Source organism: Silene latifolia, chromosome Y (assembly GCF_048544455.1).
Source record: "Silene latifolia isolate original U9 population chromosome Y, ASM4854445v1, whole genome shotgun sequence".
Taxonomy (NCBI): Eukaryota; Viridiplantae; Streptophyta; class Magnoliopsida; order Caryophyllales; family Caryophyllaceae; genus Silene; species Silene latifolia.
Window position 1 is genome coordinate 149,127,887 of NC_133538.1, and position 20,667 is coordinate 149,148,553.

A 20,667-nucleotide genomic window follows, 5' to 3' on the forward strand; every position below is an offset into this window, starting at 1 on the left:
AAACAGACGTCATTTCCTCATCCGTACTCCCATTGGAGTGATTTAAAAGCCTAGACCACTTAATTTTTCGATGTCGTTTCAACTAGCATACTTTTAGAGCCAAAAACTCAAATCTTGGTTTGGGTTCCGAGCAATTTCTTCTTGCAATGGGTTCCTTCTCGTCATCCTTGCTTTTAAGCCTATGACCCTTCTATATACTCTTTATTCCTACATCATTGGTCATCATTGTTACCTCCTCTTCATACTAGTCCATCCAATATCATCAAAAAGCTTCCAAGTATGCACGGGAGAGGGGGAATTCCGCCTCATTATCTTCTTTCCTACAAAACATATACAATGTAATAGGAAAACCAAATAGGAAGGATTTGACGGATAAAATGGCCATGAAATGCTATATTAGTATGCAAAATAGGTTCATTTAGGGGACTAAATGTGCACAATTATGAGTCACATCACCCGGCCCAATTAGGTTTGAATTTCCCTCTCGGATCGACGGGTAGTGGTGCTCGAACCGACTTGAGGACCAAGTCGCCCTCTTTGATGTTCCTGGGTTTGACCTTTTTGTTTAATCCCCGTTGTATACGTCGTTGGTATAGCTGGAAATTGTGCAAGGCGTTGAGTCGTCGTTCGTCTAGAAGCGTGAGTTGTTCGAACCTTTGACGAGTCCATTCCGCCTCAGGAACTTGACTCTCCAGTTAGAGATGGGACCTCCAGCTCTACTGGTTGAACTGCCTCCATACGGTATGCTAGGTAGAAGGGCATGGCTCTTGTTAGTGTTCGAATGGAGGTTCGGTATCCCCAGAGTGCGAATGGGAGTTTGCTCGGCCAATCGCGGTAATTATCTTGCATCTTTATGAGGATGGTGAAAAGAGTTTTGTTTGTTGCCTCTACCCCTCCGTTGGTTTGGGGACGATAGGGGAATGATCGATGCCGCTTGATTTTATATTTGTCCAGCAAGGCTTGTGTTTCCGCCCGGAAGTGGGAGCTTTGGTCGCTGATGATTTCATGGGGTACCCCATATCTGCAGATGATGTTGTCCTGGATGAACTTGGCCACTTGTTTGGCAGTCAAGACTGCATAGGACTATGCTTCCACCCACTTGGTGAAGTAGTCGATGTCGACGAGGACGAAGCAATGCCCTTTAATGCCTATCGGGTTGACCTTCCCGATGATGTCGATGCCCCTGGTCGAGAAAGGCCAGGGTGATGTCATGGTTTATAAATGGGATGGTGGTATGTGTTGTATGTTGGCGAAGAATTGGGAGTTGTGGCAATGTTTGACGTAGTTTCTGCAATCGGCTTCCGTGGTGGCCCAGTAGTAGCCTAACCGTATGATTTTTCGGGCTAACATCATTGCGCTCATGTGTGGGCCGCATTCTCCGTCATGGACCTCTTTCAAGACTTTTTTGGCTTTGTGGTGATCAATACAAAGGAGAAGAATTCCTTGGGCTGTTCTTTTGTATAGTTGTTCTTGGTTTATCACGAATTGTGATGCAAATAAACGGATGGCTCTTTGTCCTCTGGTATCAGAGTTGGGAGGGAATTCTTTTTTGGTTTTGTAGTTGAGGATGGCTTGGTACCAAGGTTCGACATGGTTCTCCACATCGTTGTTGATGGCGCAGATGTGAGCTGGTTCGCTCCTTCTCTCGACACATAGGGTCATCGATGTCATGTTGTCAGGTATGTTGGCGAGTGCGGCAAGTTTTGCTAGGGCGTCAGCAAATTGATTTTCCTCTCGTGGTATGTGGAAGTAGTCGACATGGTCGAAGAACTCGGCCACTTGATTGAATGTTGCTCGGTAGGGTGCTAAGCTGTCGCTTCGGATTTTCCATGATCCGGACACCTGATTGATGATGAGTGAGGAATCGCCGTGGTCCCTCAGCCTCTTGATGCCAAGTGTTATGGCTGCTTGTAGGCCGATGAGGCATGCTTCGTATTCGGCAGCATTGTTGGTGACGGCGAAGTCTAGCTTAACTGAGATCGGAACATGTTCTCCCTCTGGTGATATTAGAAGGATTCCTACCCCGAAGCCTATCAGGTTTGATGCACCGTCGAAGTATAGGTCCCATGCATCGGTGTCGGCACAAAGGATGTCTTCGTCTGGAAGTGGCCATGTGTCGGTCGTTGGATCATCATTGACGGGATTTTCTGCTAGGAAATCAGCGAATGCCTTTCCCTTCATAGCCTTTAGGGGTCGAATTTGAGGTCAAATTCTGATAGCATGGGTGTCCATCTAGAGCCTTCCGTTTAGTACGGGTTTCTCGAAGATGTATTTGACCGGGTCCATCTTGGAGTAGATGTGAACCGTGTAGCTGAGCATGTAGTGTCGCAGCTTCTTTGTTGATCAGACCAGGGCAAGGCACGTCTTTTCCAGTTGGGTGTACCTCATCTCGTCTCGTATTCGATGAACTTTTTGCTGATGTAGTAGATGGCTCGTTCTTCGCCGTCGAATGTTTGCACTAGTATTGCTCCCATGGCTGTGTCGGTGACAGTCAGGTATAGGGATAAGGGAATTTCTTATTGAGGTGGCATGAGGACATGAGGCTTGGATAGGATTTCCTTTATCCTGTCGAAGGCCTTTTGACAGTCATCGTCCCAATAGGTGTGATCGGAGGCGCGAAGCTTCCTGAAGATTGGTTCGCAAAACTTAGTGAGCTTGGCTATGAAGCGGCTGATGTATTGGACTTGACAGAGAAACCCTCGAATCTCCTTCTCGTTCTTAGGCCGAGGAATTTGTTGAAGAGCCTTGATTTTGGTAGGATCAATTTTGAAGCCTCTTTTGCTGACGACGTGTCCCAGGAGTTTTCCGGAGGTAACCCCGAATGCACACTTCTGAGGACTTAGTTTCATGCTGTATTTCCGAAGGTTAGCGAAGAATTTCTGAAGGGCGCATATGTGGCCGTTTGGCTATTTTGATTTGACGATCTTATCAACGACATATACCTCCACCTCCTTGTGCATCATGTCATGTAGGAGTGTGGTGGCGGTTCTTTGATAGGTTGCTCCGGCGTTAATTAAGCTGAAGGGCATGACCGTGTAGCAACATGTACCCCACTGTGTAGTGAATGCAGTCTTGTGCATGTCTTCCTTAACCATTTTGATCCGATTGTACCCAGCATACCCGTCCATGAATGATAATAAGGCGTGCTCGGCGGTGTTATCCACCAGGATGCCAACATGTGGCAGAGGGAAGTCGTTTTTTGGACTTGATTTGTTAAGATCCCTGAAGTCGACGCAAAACCTAATTCTCCCGTCTTTCTTGGGTACAGGAACTATGTTGACTACCCAGTCAGAGTATTCAGACACTTTGATGAACCCGGCTTTGAATTGTTTGTCCACTTCTTCCTTGATTTTTAGGGCGCATTCGGCGCAACTTCTGTTTCACAGGTTTAGCTCCGGGTTTGATGGGTATCATGTGCTCTATAATCTCCAGGTCGATCCCTGGCATGTCTTTGTAGGACCATGCGAATACGTCCTTATATTCGTGTAGGAGGTCGATGAACTGTTGTCTTTCCGAGGGGTCAAGGGTTGTCCCTATCCTAAGTTCTTGAGGTACGTTGTCGGTCCCTACGTTTATAGGTTCGGTCTTCTCAATGATGGGGGTCCAATCTTCTCGTTTGTCAAATTCTTTGGCTAGGTGAGGTGGGTAGTCACTCAAGTCAAATTCCTAATGTTCGTTCAAAATTGCATTGGCGTTAAAATGAGACGAGTCATAAGCAAACTTAGCATTCATTAAGTCGACTTGAGTGAAAAGCTCGGATAGGACATACATCTCATGGGCAGTTAGAGGCGACACAACAAAGGAGGTGGCCCCTGGAATAAGCTCCAGGTTGCTACCTTCCATGGGAGTAGGGATGACATTAGTTGACTCGGCCTCTGAAGCAGCCACAAGTTTGTTATAAAACAGTGGAAAGGGGACCTTGACTGGGACATCAGGAGTGCTAGGAGTTAGGACAGACTCGGACTCTGACTCTAACTCAAATTCCTCTTCACTTTCCTCTTTGAACATATGGCCTTCTCCAGTCGTGACCTTGAGGATGCGGCCTTGGCGATCGCTCCACTTGACAGTTTTCCTCCAGCCTTGTGTAGCTTTCTCTGGGTTAGTATCAGAGATTAAGGCGGTGGGATCGAACTGCTCATCTTTTAGAGAAATGTTGATGATGTCCTTATACCCGAGGTGCTTGATATTGTCTTCCCCGAAGAGGAGACTGACGGCTTGCCCGTCCAGGCATGGGGTCAACTCAGATTTGGTCGGCGCAGCTTTGGTGTTGTCAGGGATGAAGTAGCACTCTTGAAAGACTTCTACACCCGGGTGTTTGACCTTAGCTACAGAGTCATAAATTAGCTCGGGAAAACCATTGTAGAGCTCGGATTCTCCCTCGGGGACGAAGTATCCATTGAGTGTCAAATGGTAGGGACGGAGGATGAATCCATGATTTTTGCGCTTCCGTATTAGGAGGTTCATCTCCTGGATGTCTTCATCGGTAGGCTGATAGCCTAGCCCGAAGGGGATGTTGGGGACCTTAGCCTGTTACATAGGAGGCAAGGTGCTCTTCAGTGGATTGAGAGGTAGACCCGAGAAATAACCCTGACGCATCAGAATGCGGTTGACTGTGAGGTTGGAGAATGGGTCGCAATCAAAGGGTGTTGATTCATCGGTTAGGGCATTAACATCTTGGAATCCTCACATTTCGCTTTTGTCCTCCTCAATGACTTGAGAGGCTATTCCCTTTTTCATGTTAGCCTTGATCGGGGAAGCGGGAATGGTGATCGTCTTCCCGTTGAAAGGGACCCTGATTTTCTGATGAAGGGATGAGGTGACAGCCTTGGCGGCATGAATCCATGGGCGCCCAAGAGCATGTTGAAAGAGGCGTTGATGTCGACCACCTAAAAACTGGCTTGTCTTTCCTAGGGTCCAGTTGCAATGGCCAAGGTGATAAGCCCGCAACCTTACGATGAATGCCGTCATAGGCACGTACTCCTTGGTTAGTTCGGACTAAATCAGCTTCTTTGATACCCACTTTGTGAGCCATCTTGAGGGGAATGACATTAACCGCGGATCCGTCATCCACTAGAACCATAGGCACATTCTTCTTGAGGCATTGCACGGTGATGTACAGGGCCGGGTTATGGTTGGCTCCGAATGGAGGGATATCTTCGTCAGAGAAGATGGTCGGGTTTTTCAGGTTGGGGACATCCCTTATCATATATGCCACCACTTCTTCAGGAGAGGAGGTAGAGGGAACTGTAAACTTTCCCAAGGCTTGTAGTGAAGCCTGCCGATGTTCGAAGGATATAGTAATTTGTTGCCAAATCGAAATTTCGGTCTTTGATTTTTGCAGTTGTTTAAGGATCGAGTTTTCAGGAACCTTGGGTTGAGTCTCCACGTCCGGGACAATTCGGTCATTCGTCGTTGGAATGGTTGTTGAATTGTTTGGGTTTTGGTAGGGGCTTCCGGACCGGGTAAGATGGCCGATCTCTTTTGCTTGTTTGCCCTTTCCTGGAACCATGTAGACATCCTCCACGCCGTCTCTCCAGATACCGTTGATTTCGGGATCACGAGGGTACCTTGGAGAGGTATTCCTTGGTGGGTAGTTTTTGTAGGGGAAGTTTTTGTGGGTGTAATTTTTGCGGGGTCGATTATTGTGGGGTTGATTATTGTGGGGTGCGTGCCAGAATGGTCGCGGGAGCAATCCTTCCTGGTGAGGGCAGTTTTGGGTGCTTGGAGGACCCTCCCTCGGGCGCGGTGTTGGTGGGTTAAAAATTAACCTGTGGTAGGCATCCTCTAGTCGTGTAATCCTTTCTGAGAGACTGGCTTTTACCTCAACTTGTTGGAACATGGTGAGCATAGTTGCGGTGCTGCATACAAATATCCCATCTGGGGTATCCTTCTCCAAGGCATTCACCTCGTCATCAATTGGCAGGATGAGTCATGAGCAATCCAAGGTTGGCTCGTCATCAAAGATGGTATGGATTCCCAAGGGGTTTGTTTTGTTGTTCGGTTTGGTTAGAGGAGGTAAAGGCAGCTCCCCCTTTTCGATCATATCTTGTATGGCGTGCTTCAGTTTAAAGCAGGCCTCTGTGTCATGACCCTTTCCTTGGTGATATTGGCATTAGACATTAGGATTCCAGAAGCGGGTTTTCTTAGCCTCGGACGGGTCCGGAGTGGGCCCAATCAGTTGTAGTTTCCCTTGGTCCATGAGTCTTTTTAAAGCACTGGCATAGGTTGACCCCAAGTTTGTGAACATTCTTTGAGGACGCTCAGTTTTATTTGTGGTTGGTTCGAGGAGATTGACCTCATCACTTTTGTTTGTTTGACCATAAGGGCGAGATTCGGTTGATGTAGATTCCTGATAGCCTCTACCTGTGGTTTTGGCTAGGACACCCTTGCGGAGATCGTCTTCAATGCGGGCCCCGAGGATTTGTAGGTCCTGGAACGTTTTGATTTTTGATATCTCAACAGGTTGGCATAAACCGGGCAGAGGTTGTTGACAAATTTCTCCACCAGAGTTTATTCACTCGGCTTACTGACCAATTAAGTGCTTACCCTCCGTCAACGAGTTAGGAATTATGTGAACCCTTCCTTATCATTCTGATTCAGGACCTCAAGAGTGTGGGTGTTAGCTTGTCAACATTGTCGGCATATTGTTTGGCAAATTCGATGGCGACTTCGTCCCAAGTAGTATGGTTCTTGGGGTCGAGGTAATAGTACCACTGGCGGGGAATTGGTTCCAGGGATGACGGGAAGATCCGGGTGAAAAGTTCTTATTTGACCCCCTTAACGGCCATGTTATCCTTAAAGGCCCGAATGTGATTGAGCGGGTCCTCCAGGGTACATCGGTCAAGGTAATGTTGTCGGATAGTTGATACCCAACGGGTTCGAATCTTCGATTGTTCTTAAGGTGGATGTTGTTACCACGGGCTAGGAGCTATTCTTCCAAGAGCTTGAGCCTTTTCTCGGTTTCAGTCAAAGGCGGAGTGTTGTGTTCTCCACTTTCCTGATTTTCCAGGGTGTCGATACGGGTCTCGACACGGTCCGGGGTGACCTTAAGAGCGGTGAGCAGGCTCGCTAGCTGAGCAGTTGTGACGTCTCTGTTGTCATTGTTGTTGTTGGATGAAGTTGAAGACAGGGCCATAGCTTTGAGGCAGAAAAATGGCTCACATTACATCTCAATCCAACACGGTTTAATGACTAAACACAGACAACACAACAGACGGAAAAACAGATCAGAATCGACAAGACGAGGTCGACCGTGTGTGGTGCTTTGGTGCTGACTCGATTGATAATGTGACGCTGTTGACCGGATTTTGACTCGTGTCCAACATAATGACGTGACACCGTTGAAAAAGTCTCGAGGTGAGATGACTCATAAGTAAAGACCCATAAGTACGCTTGCTTCGATTCGATAGACACGAGGTGGAATTGGAATGGGGGACTGAAGTTTTCGAAAATAGAGATTTTCAAAAAGATTTGTTTGTCGTTTTATGGACGGCTTCCGAAGAATATGGATCTTCGAAAGTCGGTCAGTTGAAAAGTTGTCTTAAGTTTGTTTTCAAAAGACGGTTTGAGTTTGAGTCGGCTCTGAAAATAATGTACTGTTTCCAAAGACGGTTTCTGAAATTCAAAATTGTATGTTTTGAAAATCGAGTTTTGAAAGGTTATGGTCTCGGGGATGGTGTATGGTCCTCGGGATCTGAAAAAGTTTCGAAAAAGGGTATCTGCCTTTTCGGGTTTTGAAAGAGCCATCGTGTCGGCGCGAAACGGGTTAAAATCCGTGTCTTGACGCGACGATTATAACGGCGTAAAAAGGTGTTTTTGAAATGGTTGTAGAAAACCAGTTTTTAAAATCATTATTAAGACGGCCTAAAAAGGCGTGCTTTTAGAAATGGTTGTAGAAAATCGGGTTTGAGAATCGTCATTACGACGGCCAAAAAAGGCGTGTTATTTGAAATGGTTGTAGAAAACCGGTTTCGAAAATCGTCATTACGATGGCCTAAAAAGGCGTGTTTTTGAAATGCGACGGTCGACGAAAGACCGAGGTTTTAAACGGCCAATATAACGGCGCAAAAAGGGCTTTTGAAAGTTTGAAATGACACGGAAGGACTTATGATCACATAACACATAAGCACTCGCAGTTTCATTATATTTTGCATAATTCTGACACGGGTTTTGGCTTAAAAGGGTGGGTTACACACCAAGCGATGAAACCCCGATTTTCGAGAGGGTTACCAATCCAAACAAAATGTGTAAGGAGGGTGCCCTAGCCTGGTGCTCAAAGGTGATCAAATCTCTTTGACGAAACAGAAATGTGTAACTCAACGGTATGCTTGACCCAATCAGGATTCAAAACGCGGGGATGACAAGACTCACGCCGACGGGACGAGCCAATTAGTCGAAAAGGGTTAGGATGTGGGCCCGGACAAGGAACCCGACTATGACCGTAATATAAATTAATTCATTTCAACCAAGATCTCGTTCGAGTCTCACCATCTAGTGATCACAAAGACACAAGTGTCCTAGTTTTCCGCAGCGGATTCGCCAATCTGTGGTCATAGGCCACCTGCGACGCCCAGCCAATTTGTGGAGATGCAGAAGTCGAAAAGCCACGCTCGGTGGCATAAAAATGCTTTCGACCGGATCGTTTTAGATTGGTCGGTTTCGTCTCGGCAAGGGTCTCGAAACGTTCGGAGTCGCCACCAAGCATTTGTGGGATGCTTGGAACTGGTTTGAATCCACTTTATACCTAGGTCAACAAGGCAAAAAGCGGTGTTTGACATAAGTACTAAAGATAAGGAGTCAACCCTCTTTAGCATCCTATCTCTAGAATGACTCTCGTACGCCATGGATAAGGTCGTCCACTATCTAAAGTTTCTGAGTAAGAGGTGAAGGTACGTATTGGGAAGCCCTTTAATCGGACACCCAATCCCGCCCGCGGTAGCGGCCTCTACTGATCGGTCTTGGTTGGTTAAATGCGAAAGTTGATAAAACGGGTAAATGCATGAATGCGCACCCACAGGTTTGAACCTAACATGTGAGCTTTCTATGTCGGTTGTTTTATCCAAGTATCAAGTATTTGATGTCAAGTGGGATTTAATGTTGATTTGCATGAAAGACGAAAATTAAACATCCATTTACCGAGTTAGGTTTATGGTGCAAAACGTGATCCATTTGTCTTAGTAAGGCGTTTTGCAAATACAATGTAAAAAAAGCGGATTTGTCATCTGATCCGTCCTATATTCAGGTTATCCGAAGTCGGGATCGTCCTAGACAAGTACTGGAAAGAAACATGGTCTACATCAGGCAGCCTATATAGGCGCGAGCCATCCGACTATGCAAACAGGCCTGTCCTGGTTTGAAAATTTGAAAATGATTAGCTTGTTTAGGCGCGAGTCAGCTGACGGTTCATGGGCATTTTTTGACTGTTAAAACGTTTGTAAAGTGGTTAAAAAGAGGGTGTTTGAACCCGTCTTGGTTTGAAAAGGTCGTTTAGACCGCTTTTGTGTTGATATGAGGAACGAGATTTGAATAATCATCATTGTATTGACGATTTTCGATGTCGGGTTCGGTTTTGCAAGCTTGACATGAATAGTTTTGAAAAATGATGAACTAATTGTTTTAAGTTCATTTGTTTGTGATTAGTCAATGTTTATCATCGTACTCGGGTTTAAAACCGACATGGTATGTGGAACCAAGGATGATATTGTATTTATGACTAATATGTTTGTTTTTGAAATGTAAAGAAATGAAATAAAAGGTTTTAAAATGCCTTTAAAATGTAATTAACCAAATATTATCACTGAAACACGGATTAAACCGTCACGGTATGAGGAACAAATGGTGAAAATGTTTCACGGTTAAAAGTTTATCATGAAAATGATTTGAGATATTTGAAATGCTAAAAACCGATTATAAATAAGAAATGAAATAAAGAGGAAGATGAGACCAAACAAGGTTGGAATAAGGCCTGAGAGGGGGTTTAGGCGCGAGCCTGCCTGCTATACAAGCATCCCCTGTCTCCGGTTAAAATCCGATTTGGCTCATCTAACCTATATTTGATTCATGTTATGCATGTTTTAGCATGTTATAGTCATAAAACAGATGAAAAACATGTTAGAAGAGGATTTTTACACCCTCATACTTACAGGCTAGGCTTGAGACCAGAAATCGACGAAAGTGTATCAACTTGTTTGGTCGGAAAACTCGGTTTAAAAACCATTTTAGCAATGTGAAAGAGTGTTTTAAGTTTAGTGATGGTGTAGTTGGTCGAGATGGTCGGTCAACTGATTTAATGCACGATGACGGTGCTAAACAATATGTAAGGCTTGTGTTTTCGATCGGTAGGTAAAAAACACGTGTCGGTTTGTGGCTTAAGAAGTCGAGTCTAGAATTTTAAGGGAGAGATGAGGGGGCGGACACTCGCATTAGGTGTTATGGTGTATGAAGGTGGGTATTTATAGATAAATGGGTGGTTGTGTGCGTTTTGAGCGACGTGGCCACATGGGCTGCTCGAAGAGGCGCCAGCCATTTCGCCAGTCTTCGAGGTGTCTTGTCACTATCACGCAATTGAAATCATGATTTGATATATCCTATGTTTTGGATGACATGATTTGTAATTGACGATGAAGCATTCCGGAAATACTTAACATGGAAGTCTTGAAAAGTTTTGTTTTTGTGTTTGACTCGGTTTGACTCGTTGTTGGAGTCGGGATTTAAATTTTTGAGTCGGTTTTTGGTCTGGTGTCGGTTTTGACTCAAGTTAGTGTCATTGCGACCCCGTCGTCATGCATTAAACACTCTAGGTACTTTTGAAAAGTTTTGAAATGTTTTGTTTTCGAAATCGTTTTAAGTTATCCGACGTATAGTTGTACAAAACTGTCGATCAAACGCTGCAATTCCTAAGCATGTTGTAGTCCGATAATCATCGGGTGTTTGTTGGAGAATCGACAAATACTGGGTATCTACAATAAGCATGTCCGAGGCAGCTCACAAGAAGCGCACAATCACATACGAAGACGAGGTTAGCTCAAAGCTAGTCCACACGAGCTCAAGATAAGCTCACTCAAGTGCACGCAGCTCACGTTGAGTATAAGTCAGCTCACAAGTACTCTGGGCAGCTCACTACCAAGTCCACTCTTAGTCCATGAAATTTAGATGGTTACTTAGTGCGAAGAGGCATCAAGGAAACCAAAGGATGTGATATAACCACCCCTAGTCTACATTTAAGCCCCATAGTCTACATTCAAGGGATTTAATTAACTACCATACAATCCCCCTTGTATGGTACATTCCCCCTAAGAGCAGCCACCCTATACATCCCCCATGGATGTATCCTTTGACGCCAAACATGAAGGGGAACAAATGTTTCCTCCCTCCAAAATTCCAATGGGTGCCAATCACACCTATTCGGCCCTAGTAATATAAATAGAGGCCTTAGGCCATCATTTCCAATAGTCAAGAGATTATCCAAAAACACTTATAGATTTACACATTCTCATATATTCTTATGATCTTGTAATATTCAAGAGACATACTTGTAATATAATTGTGTAAGCATTCTTCGTACATTATTCTCTATTATATATTCAATACTTGTACTTATTCCGTAAAACAATGTTGTACTTGTATTATTTCCTACCAATCTTTCAACTGATGTACTTGTTCGTTGGAGTTTGCCTGACTTGGGCCAAGGTTGTCGGCTTGGCACGAGTTGAACACGCCTTATTCATACTTCCAAAAAATAAGGACATGACTAGTGGTATCAGAGCGAGGTTCGCTAGCGTATATCACCAAAAAAGAAATGGTAAGGAATGGAGAGGAATGGAGAGGGTCATTGGTATGGGACAATGGCCAGCGCATATTCATCCTGCGCAAAGATAATGTACCCTTGGCGAGAAAGGCCTCTCCAGAGATCGAAGATCGCTTTGCCAAGAATGAACAAGACTTAGGCGTGCAACAAGGTTCTTTTAATGGGTTGTTGCAATGTGTTAAGGCATTAGACGATGCCTCTATGACCGATACCATGGATGTAGGCCTAATCTTTGAGAAGATAAACGGTCTAACCAAGGCATGTAAAGAGATAAAGGCAGAGTTGGTTGATCTTCGTATAAAAAGCATCGAGAACGCTTCACACTTTGACGCACCAAAGATCAAAGTACCGCTACCACCCAAGTATGAAGGAAAGAGAGACTCCAAGGAAATTGACAACTTCCTTTGGAGCATGGAACGTTATTTCAACAATGTTCGCATAATCGGTGAAAAAGCAAAGATTGGCATAACCATAATGTATTTGTCCGAAGACGCCATCTTATGGAGGAGGAGACGAGAAAAAGATATACAAAAACAAACATGTACCATCAACCCTTGGGTTGGATTCAAGTCCGACTTAAAGAAACAATTTTACCCGGCAAATGCCGAGGACATTGCCTTGAAAAAATTACGGAGATTGAAGCAATCAAGAATTATTCGGGCGTATGTCAAGAAATATACTTCCCTTCTAATAGAGATTGATGGTATGACCGACAACCTGTTTCTTCTTTACTTTATGGACGGTCTTCAAGACTGGACAAAACGGAAACTCAGGTGTCGCAATGTTAAGACCCTGAGTGATGCTATCATTTCTGCGGAGTCATTAGATGACCAATATGAGAAATCAGGAAAGAACTTCATCGAGAACCGAGAGATGTTAAAAGGGAAAAGTGGGGGAGACCATTTATCCCACCACAAGCCAAAGAACCAGTCATTCAAGACCAAGGACACGAGAAGTTCTAAAGAAGAATCACATAGAGATGTGATAGAAAAGAGAACTGGGTGTTTTTGTTGCGATGGTCCGCATGCCATCCGTAATTGCCCACAAAAGCAGAAGATAAATGCCATAGTCAAGGCGTATACAGATAAGAAGGAATCAAATGACAAAGCTCAAGAGAGAGCGCTTCATTTTCCCAAGATCATGTCCAAGAAACCAAAGGGGAAGTCCGATGCACATCGGGACGCTGGTGAACGCAAAGGACCGATGCCTAAGGAAAGGCAAATGCCGACCAAGGACAATGATCTAAGGTTTATTAAAGCAAGGATGAATTGTGTGCCGACTATATGTTTACTTGATAGTGGTGTGTCTCACAATTTATTGACTAAAGAGTTGGTCACAGAATGGGGTATTAAGTACGACAAAGGATTAGGGGCCGTGAAGGCCGTGAACTCATCGTCTATGCCCATCCACGGAATCGCCCATGGAGTGCCGGTCTTCGTGGGGAGTTGGAATGGAAAAATGGATTTTACTATGGTGACTATGGATGACCCTATTTATATTTTGGGTATGGACTTCTTCCGGGCCATCCCACCAGTCACCTTTGAAGGAAATAAGTTCATGTTTATTGAAAGTCGCCTACCAGTCCCTCTCGTGCCCGAAAACGGACGGAGGATGAATGATCGAAGGCTTGCCTCACTACGCGTAATCACGGGCCCAAGGAAGAAGGGACGCCATATGAATGACATACCCAAGAAAGAATAATACCCCTTACGCGAAAGGTCCCAAAAGAAGAAAGATCGTCCTCGAAAGGACGAGTTACCCAGTTTAGATTGCAACCATGAGCAATCGAATGCCGACAATTCACCAAGCACGAGTCAAGAAGATTTTGGGGTCGCCAATGTTGGAAACAATAAAACCCCATATGAAGATATTTTCGTGGAGGTAAACGATGTCTTACCCCCAAAGTTTATATGGACAACACAAGGGAGAGTCAACAATGTGTTGGCAAATGGTTTGATGGATCCAAGAGCGTTGCATAACTTCTTTCCCCTCGAACGAGCCATACATGATCATATCAAGTTTTCCTGCATCCAATCAACTATAAGATCGAAAAAGTATTCCAAGTATCTCACATGTATTATGGCATATGAGGTGCCCCTCCAAATTGGTGATTGGGTAGGAATGACCAATTTCATGGTTGTCGACGTAGAAAGTGATGATGTTTTGCTTGGTGCCGATTTTATGGAGTCAATAAGGCGATGGACATTAGCCCAGGATCGACTCACTATTTCTGTTGAAGAACAGCAATTCAACATCAAGATTGGTGAAGAAACGATTAAGTACGGATCTCTCGCCGACCTATCACGACAAGAGACCCATCCAATTAAAGAAATGTTGGGTATAACGCAAGTTAAGCGAGGAAGAAGACCCAAGAAGATGGAGACATAGGTAAATCTTTGGCCAATCAAGAAGAAAATCAAAGAAGGTGTCCAAAGGCCAACCTCAAGCAAACAATAGCATTTCGCCGAGGCGTGATCTTGAAATGCCGAAGTAATTCTTATCAACAGATATGGTCACGTCAAATAGAGGGTTGACGAGGGCATCACCGTTCAAGTGGGGGAGAATGTCACGCCTCACCTCATTTCAAGCACTAAGACGTATCCATGGCGCATATTCAAGTATAAGCATGCTCGAGACAGCTCACAAGAAGCGTACAATCACATATGAAGACGAGGTTAGCTCAAAGCTAGTCCACGCTAGCTCAAGATAAGCTTCCTCAAGTGCAGGCAGCTCACGTTGAGTATAAGTCAGCTCAGAAGTACTCTGGGCAGCTCACTACCAAGTCCACTCTTAGTCCATGAAAGATAGGTGGTTACTTTGTGCGAAGAGGCATCAAGGAAACCAAGGGATGTGATATAACCAGCCCTTGTCTATATTCAAGCCCCTTAATCTACATTCAACAGATTTAATTAACTACCATACATCCCCCTTGAATGGTACGTTTCCCCCTAAGAGCAACCACCCTATACATCCCCATGGATGTATCCTTTGGCGCCAAACATGAAGGGGAACAAATGTTCCTCCCTCCAAAATAGAGGCCTTAGGCCATCGTTTCCAATAATTAAGAGATTATCCAAAAACACATATAGATTTACACATTCTCATATATTCTTGTAATATTCAAGAGACATACTTGTAATATAATCGTGTAAGCATTACTCGTACATTATTCTCTTTCATATATTCAAAATTTGTACTTATTCCGCTCAACAATGTTGTACTTGTAATATTTCCTACCAATCTTCCGAATGATATACTTGTTCGTTGGAGTTTGCCTGACTAGCTTGAGCCAAGGTTGTCGACTTGGCACGAGTGGCACACGCTCTATTCATACTTCCAAAAAGTAAGGACGTGACACTATGATGGAACTATACCAATGTATAAAAGCAAAGAAGACAAATTTCTTAACTACCTTCATGACAACGTGGCTATTAAAAATCGCTATGTAGCTCCACCATGTATTAACCAAATAAGATGGATAGTGCTCCAGAAAAATTATACTTGTACATAATAACATTACGCAGCTCAACTTATATCTCTTGATAATCTTTTAAAAAAAGTGAAAATACTTATACATAAGAGAGACACTTTTCTATATGGAATTTTGAGAGTCTACTTATCCAATGAATGCCAGCTTGTCAGGACGCATTTTTTCTTTTAATTACTTGTATATCCTAACTTATACAACTAATTTTAATTATTTACTCTAATCAATATACTTAGTAAAAAATATACTCACATATATTATGAGGAAAGACTAAAGCTGTTAAGAGATATGAGGGGAATGCTTAATTGTATTAGGGTAGCCATAATGTGGCTTAAATAGAGTACAAGGCTAATAACGATATCGTAACAATATCCGTAAATCAAGGCTAGGATATTGCTATTAAGGAAAATACAATCACATAATATTAGCTAGAATATATAACTTCCTAATACCCCCCACAAGCTGGAGCATAGAGATCAAGAGTGCCCAGCTTGCGGAGCAGAGTAAGAAATTGTGAAGCCCCAAGAGCCTTAGTAAGAATATCAGCGAGCTGATCCTTGGTCGAAACATGCGAAGTAGCGATTAAGCCTTCGGTTATAGCATCGCGCACGAAATGGCAGTCAATCTCGATATGTTTCGTGCGTTCGTGGAATACCGGGTTGCTAGCTAGTTTAAGGGCGAACTGACTATCGGAAAATACATGCATCGGTCGAGACAATATGACTCCAAAGTTCGAGAGAAGCCCCTTCAACCATTTCAATTCACAAACAATATTTGCCATAGACCGGTATTCAGCTTCAGCGGAAGACAAAGAGACAGTGTGTTGTTTACGAGTCTTCCACGAAATAGGTGATTCGCCAAGGAAAATATACCAACCCGTGGCCGAGCGTCGACTGAGTGAGCATGTACCCCAATCTGAATCGCACCAGCCCGATATAGTTAAAGAGCTATCAGCACGTAAGTGGATGCCTTGACCCGGGCTGCCCTTGAGGTAACGAACAACCCGTAGCGCAGCAGCCATATGCTCACAGCGTGGTTGATGCATAAATCGAGACAATATGTGTACGGCATAGGACAAGTCAGGACGGGTAACAGAGAGATAAACCAACCGACCAACCAAGCGCCTATAAGGCTCGGCATCTGGGAGTATATCACCGGTTGCAGTGTCCAATGCGTGATGTTGTTCAATCGGTATAACAGCGGGTTTGGACCCAAGCAGACCAGTCTCAGAAATGATGTCAAGGGCAAACTTACGCTGGAAAATATATATACCTTCGGTGCTGCGAGAAACTTCGAGGCCTAAAAAATATTTTAATGGCCCTAAATCCTTCATATTAAAGCAAGTCCCCAAATTTGCCTTGAATTGAGCAACAGTGGAAGAATCATGACCCGCAATGACCAAGTCGTCCACATAAATAAGAATAAATAGACGTACCACATCGCGCAGGTAAGAAAATAAGGAATAGTCTGAATATGACTGCTTGGAACCATATGATTTAAGAGCGGAAGTGAGCTTGGCGAACCAACATCTAGGAGCCTGTCGAAGACCATATAAGGACTTGTTGAGATGACACACTTTGCCTTCCTTCCCACGGCTGAATCCAGGAGGAAGACGCATATAGACTTCTTCATTTAAATCGCCATGTAAGAAAGCATTATGGACGTCCATTTGATGCAGCTCCCAGTTATCTATAACGGCCACAACAAGGAAAGCACGGATGGTACCCATTTTTACGACTGGAGCAAAATTTTCTCCATAGTCAATCCCCTCGACTTGATGATTGCCGAATACTACAAGTCGGGCTTTGAGACGTTTAACAGTGCCATCCGATTTATATTTAATCTTGTACACCCATCTACACCCAAGAGCCTTTTTATCCGTCGGTAAATTAGTGAGCTCCTAAGTATCATTACGCTCTAGAGCGTCAATTTCTTGTTTCATAGCGTCATACCAACCAGCATCCTTAATAGCCTCTTTAAAAGAAGGCGGTTACATGCTTGCGGTCACAGTTGCAAGAAACTTACGGTGCTTGACGGAAAAAGAATTACAATCATTATAATTAGTAAGAGTGTATGGTCTACCTGAGGAGGACGTTGGAGCGCTCGGTGTGCTAGAAGAAGAGGACGGACTATTAGCGGTGTTAAGAACATAACCAGAGAGGCAGGAATTTGGGAATTTTAAACGACGACCTTTACCCATTTCTGCATTCGACCCGGAATTTAAAGAAGTCGAACCTGCATTATCGGCAGACCCAGAGGCGGCAGTTGGATCAGGTTCAGACGATGCAGTTATGGCAGTAGTTGCATTTGGGAGAGAAGTATCAGTAGCAGCAGGAGTGTGAGGGACCTCGGAGACCATGTCCGTGCCATTAAACGGCTCATCAGGAAGGAGCGGGTCAGAGGGTTAAGCCTCAAAAGCCATAGCAGTAAAAGGAAACGTGGACTCATGAAAAACAACATCAAGAGAGACAAAAATGGAATCAGTTTCATGGTCGTAAAGTTTCCATCCTTTCTTGTTATTTGGGTACCCAAGAAAAATGCTACGACGGCTGCATTTCTCAAACTTGTCACCATTGGTATGTTGATTATGAGCATATGCCAAACATCCAAAGACCTGTAAATTGTCATATGTTGGGGCAACACCGTAAAGACATTCATAGAGAGTTAAATTAGTAATCAAAGGGGATGGTGTCCGATTGATCAAGTAAACAGCCGACAATACACACTCACCCCAAAAGGACTCTGGTAGACCGGCTTGAAAACGAAGGGCCCGAGCTACATTCAAAATATGACGGTGTTTACGTTCGACCCGCCCATTTTGTTGTGGTGTGCCCACACAAGAAGTCTCAAATTTTATACCATTTTGAAAAAACTAGCCAGCAACACAATTAAATTCGGTACCATTATCACTCCGGACATTTTTAATGGTCTTGGAAAATTGAGTGGTAACCATGTGAATAAAATTCATAAACATATCGGTTACCTCAGTTTTATCTAGCAATAAATAAACCCATGTTGCACGAGAATAATCATCCACAATGGTTAAAAAATATTTCGCACCACAAGATGAAGCAATACGATAAGGTCCCCATAAATCACAATGAATTAATTCAAATAAGTCCGTTGCACGCTTATTGTTCAAAAGAAAACTATCACGAGTTTGTTTAGCCAAATGACAAGCATCACAAATTGTATCTTTATTGCAAATCAAACTGCTAAAAGAGGGAATAGCTTGACCACTTTATCTGACGGATGCCCAAGACACATGTGCCAAAGATCAAAATTCCCGTGCCCAGACACCTTATTCACCGCCAATGGCCGCGCCCCCGCTTTAATCCAAAATAGTCCGTCCCGTAGCTCACCGGCTCTAATCGTCTTCCTCGAAGAAAGGTCCTGAATAAGGCAAGAATTCTTAGCAAACTCAAAGGAATAAGTAGTATCCACTGTTAGTTGAGGAACAGATAGTAAATTGCATGTTAAGGTGGGAACGAATAAAACGCAACGAAGAGTAAGAAATTCATTAATATAAACCAAACCCATCACAGAAGACACGACCTGTTGGCCATTAGGAAGCCCAACAGTTCGGCCCGGAATTTGTATTTGATCCTCCAAACATGACAGAGTGCCAGTGACATGATTGGAGGCACCCGTATCAATTATCCAGGACATACCGCTTAGACGATCCGAGGAGAGCAAGGAATGACCCGAGGAATTGATGATCATGGCATTAGCATGGACTGGCGGGTCTGAAGCAGAGGACTTAGTCGTCCCATTAGAGGAGCTGGCACCAGCTGTGGGACCAGCTGAGCCACCAGACCCGCGAGAGGCAGCACGAGCCCTATAAAGACGATAATCAGCTAGAGTACGAGGCCTATCACCCCACCATTCCGGAAAACGCATTGTCTTAAAGAAACATCTAGCAACCTTATGACCACGCGTTTCACAGGAAGAGTAAAACAGGCCAAGCTTTTCAGTACATTCTTTGTCACGGAGAATACGCCAATCAGTGTTGGCAGACGGGGTAGCAAAAATCGCCACATCAGAGACATTCGGTACGGTCTCAGCACGCAGCCGTTCTTCTTGAAGAACGAGATTGTAAGCACGACTAAGGGTAGGTAACGAATCCAATTGAAGTTGAGAAGAGCGAATATTACCGTATAAGGTGGGATCGAGTCCTATGAAAAACTGATGCAACCTTTCATTGTCTTGTCGCTGTAAAGCCTTGGGTCCAATCTCGCATTCGCATTTGCCACAGCGACACATAAACGGAGGTTCATGTTTAGCAATAGAATCCCACAGGGACTTGAGTTTTCCGAAATAAGTAGTCACATCCATCCCCTTAGTCTGTTTGCAATTATTTAATTGAGTTTTAAGGCCGTGAATCATCGTACCGTCTATAACAGCAAACTGTGCTTTGAGTTCGGACCACAAAACAGCGGCGTCATCGGGATATGAGATATTGTCGAGCAAACTTTCATCAATCGTATTACGTATCCATTGGATGATCGTACAATTGACAACCACCCAATTATCGAGTTCAAAGGCATCGGTGGGTTTCTTTATTGACCCATCAACAAAGCCAAACTTGCGGCGAGACTTCAGGGCCAGGCGTCATAATTGTCGCGGGGAAGAACAATGTTAGAAACTTTTGCACAAGGAACATCATGTGAACCGAGATAATAGGGGCTAGGAGGATCGATTTTTAGAGAAGCGTTGGAGGCAAGAGCTCCGGACATGGCGGCTGATTTGAGGATTTTCATGGTGGAAAATTAGGTTATTTTTGAGAAAAGAGGAATCTCTGATACCATGTATTTTGTGTGGATTTTATGCAGGGCAAAATCAGGTCAGGGTGATGTTGTGCAGGGTTAACTAGCTCTAATTAGACTATTGGCCAGGTCGTCAGGGTACGATATTGAGCTATAAGTAAAATAACAACAATAACAAGACAAACAATTTTGTACGTGGAAAACCCTTGAATAGAAAAAAACCACGGGCACCAAGCCAGGAGAGGATTTCACTATATGATTTGGGAGAATAAAGATATGACGATAACAATGCTTGTATTTCTCTAAGTAATGTGTATATTTCTTCTTGCGTATCAATGATGTGTCTCCAATATCTTCAAAGTGTCTCTTATATAGCTTTCCCATCTTGAGAACTTTGTATGATCAAGCATTCAAGGTGAACATTCTCCATAATTCTGGTAATAATTCTTTGAATATCTCCCTCTTAATTACCGTTTTCACTGCATAATCTTTATACTTAATTCTGCGTATTTATTTCCATTAATATACACGGATATGATCAAATATCATCCTGATATTTTGACCGTTATCCTCTCCATGGCCTGGCGCCTATCTTCATGTGCCCTGAG

The 20,667-nt window shown here is 43.9% G+C and overlaps 1 protein-coding gene across 1 annotated transcript; it reads right to left on the reverse strand.

The window, feature by feature from the left end:
* Positions 1–18,500: 18,500 nt before the first annotated feature.
* Positions 18,501–19,628, reverse strand: LOC141629160 (uncharacterized). The gene has a single exon (XM_074442204.1). The coding sequence runs from the start codon at positions 19,626–19,628 to the stop codon at positions 18,501–18,503; it is 1,128 nt and encodes a 375-aa protein (XP_074298305.1).
* Between the last annotated feature and the right edge of the window lie 1,039 nt (positions 19,629–20,667).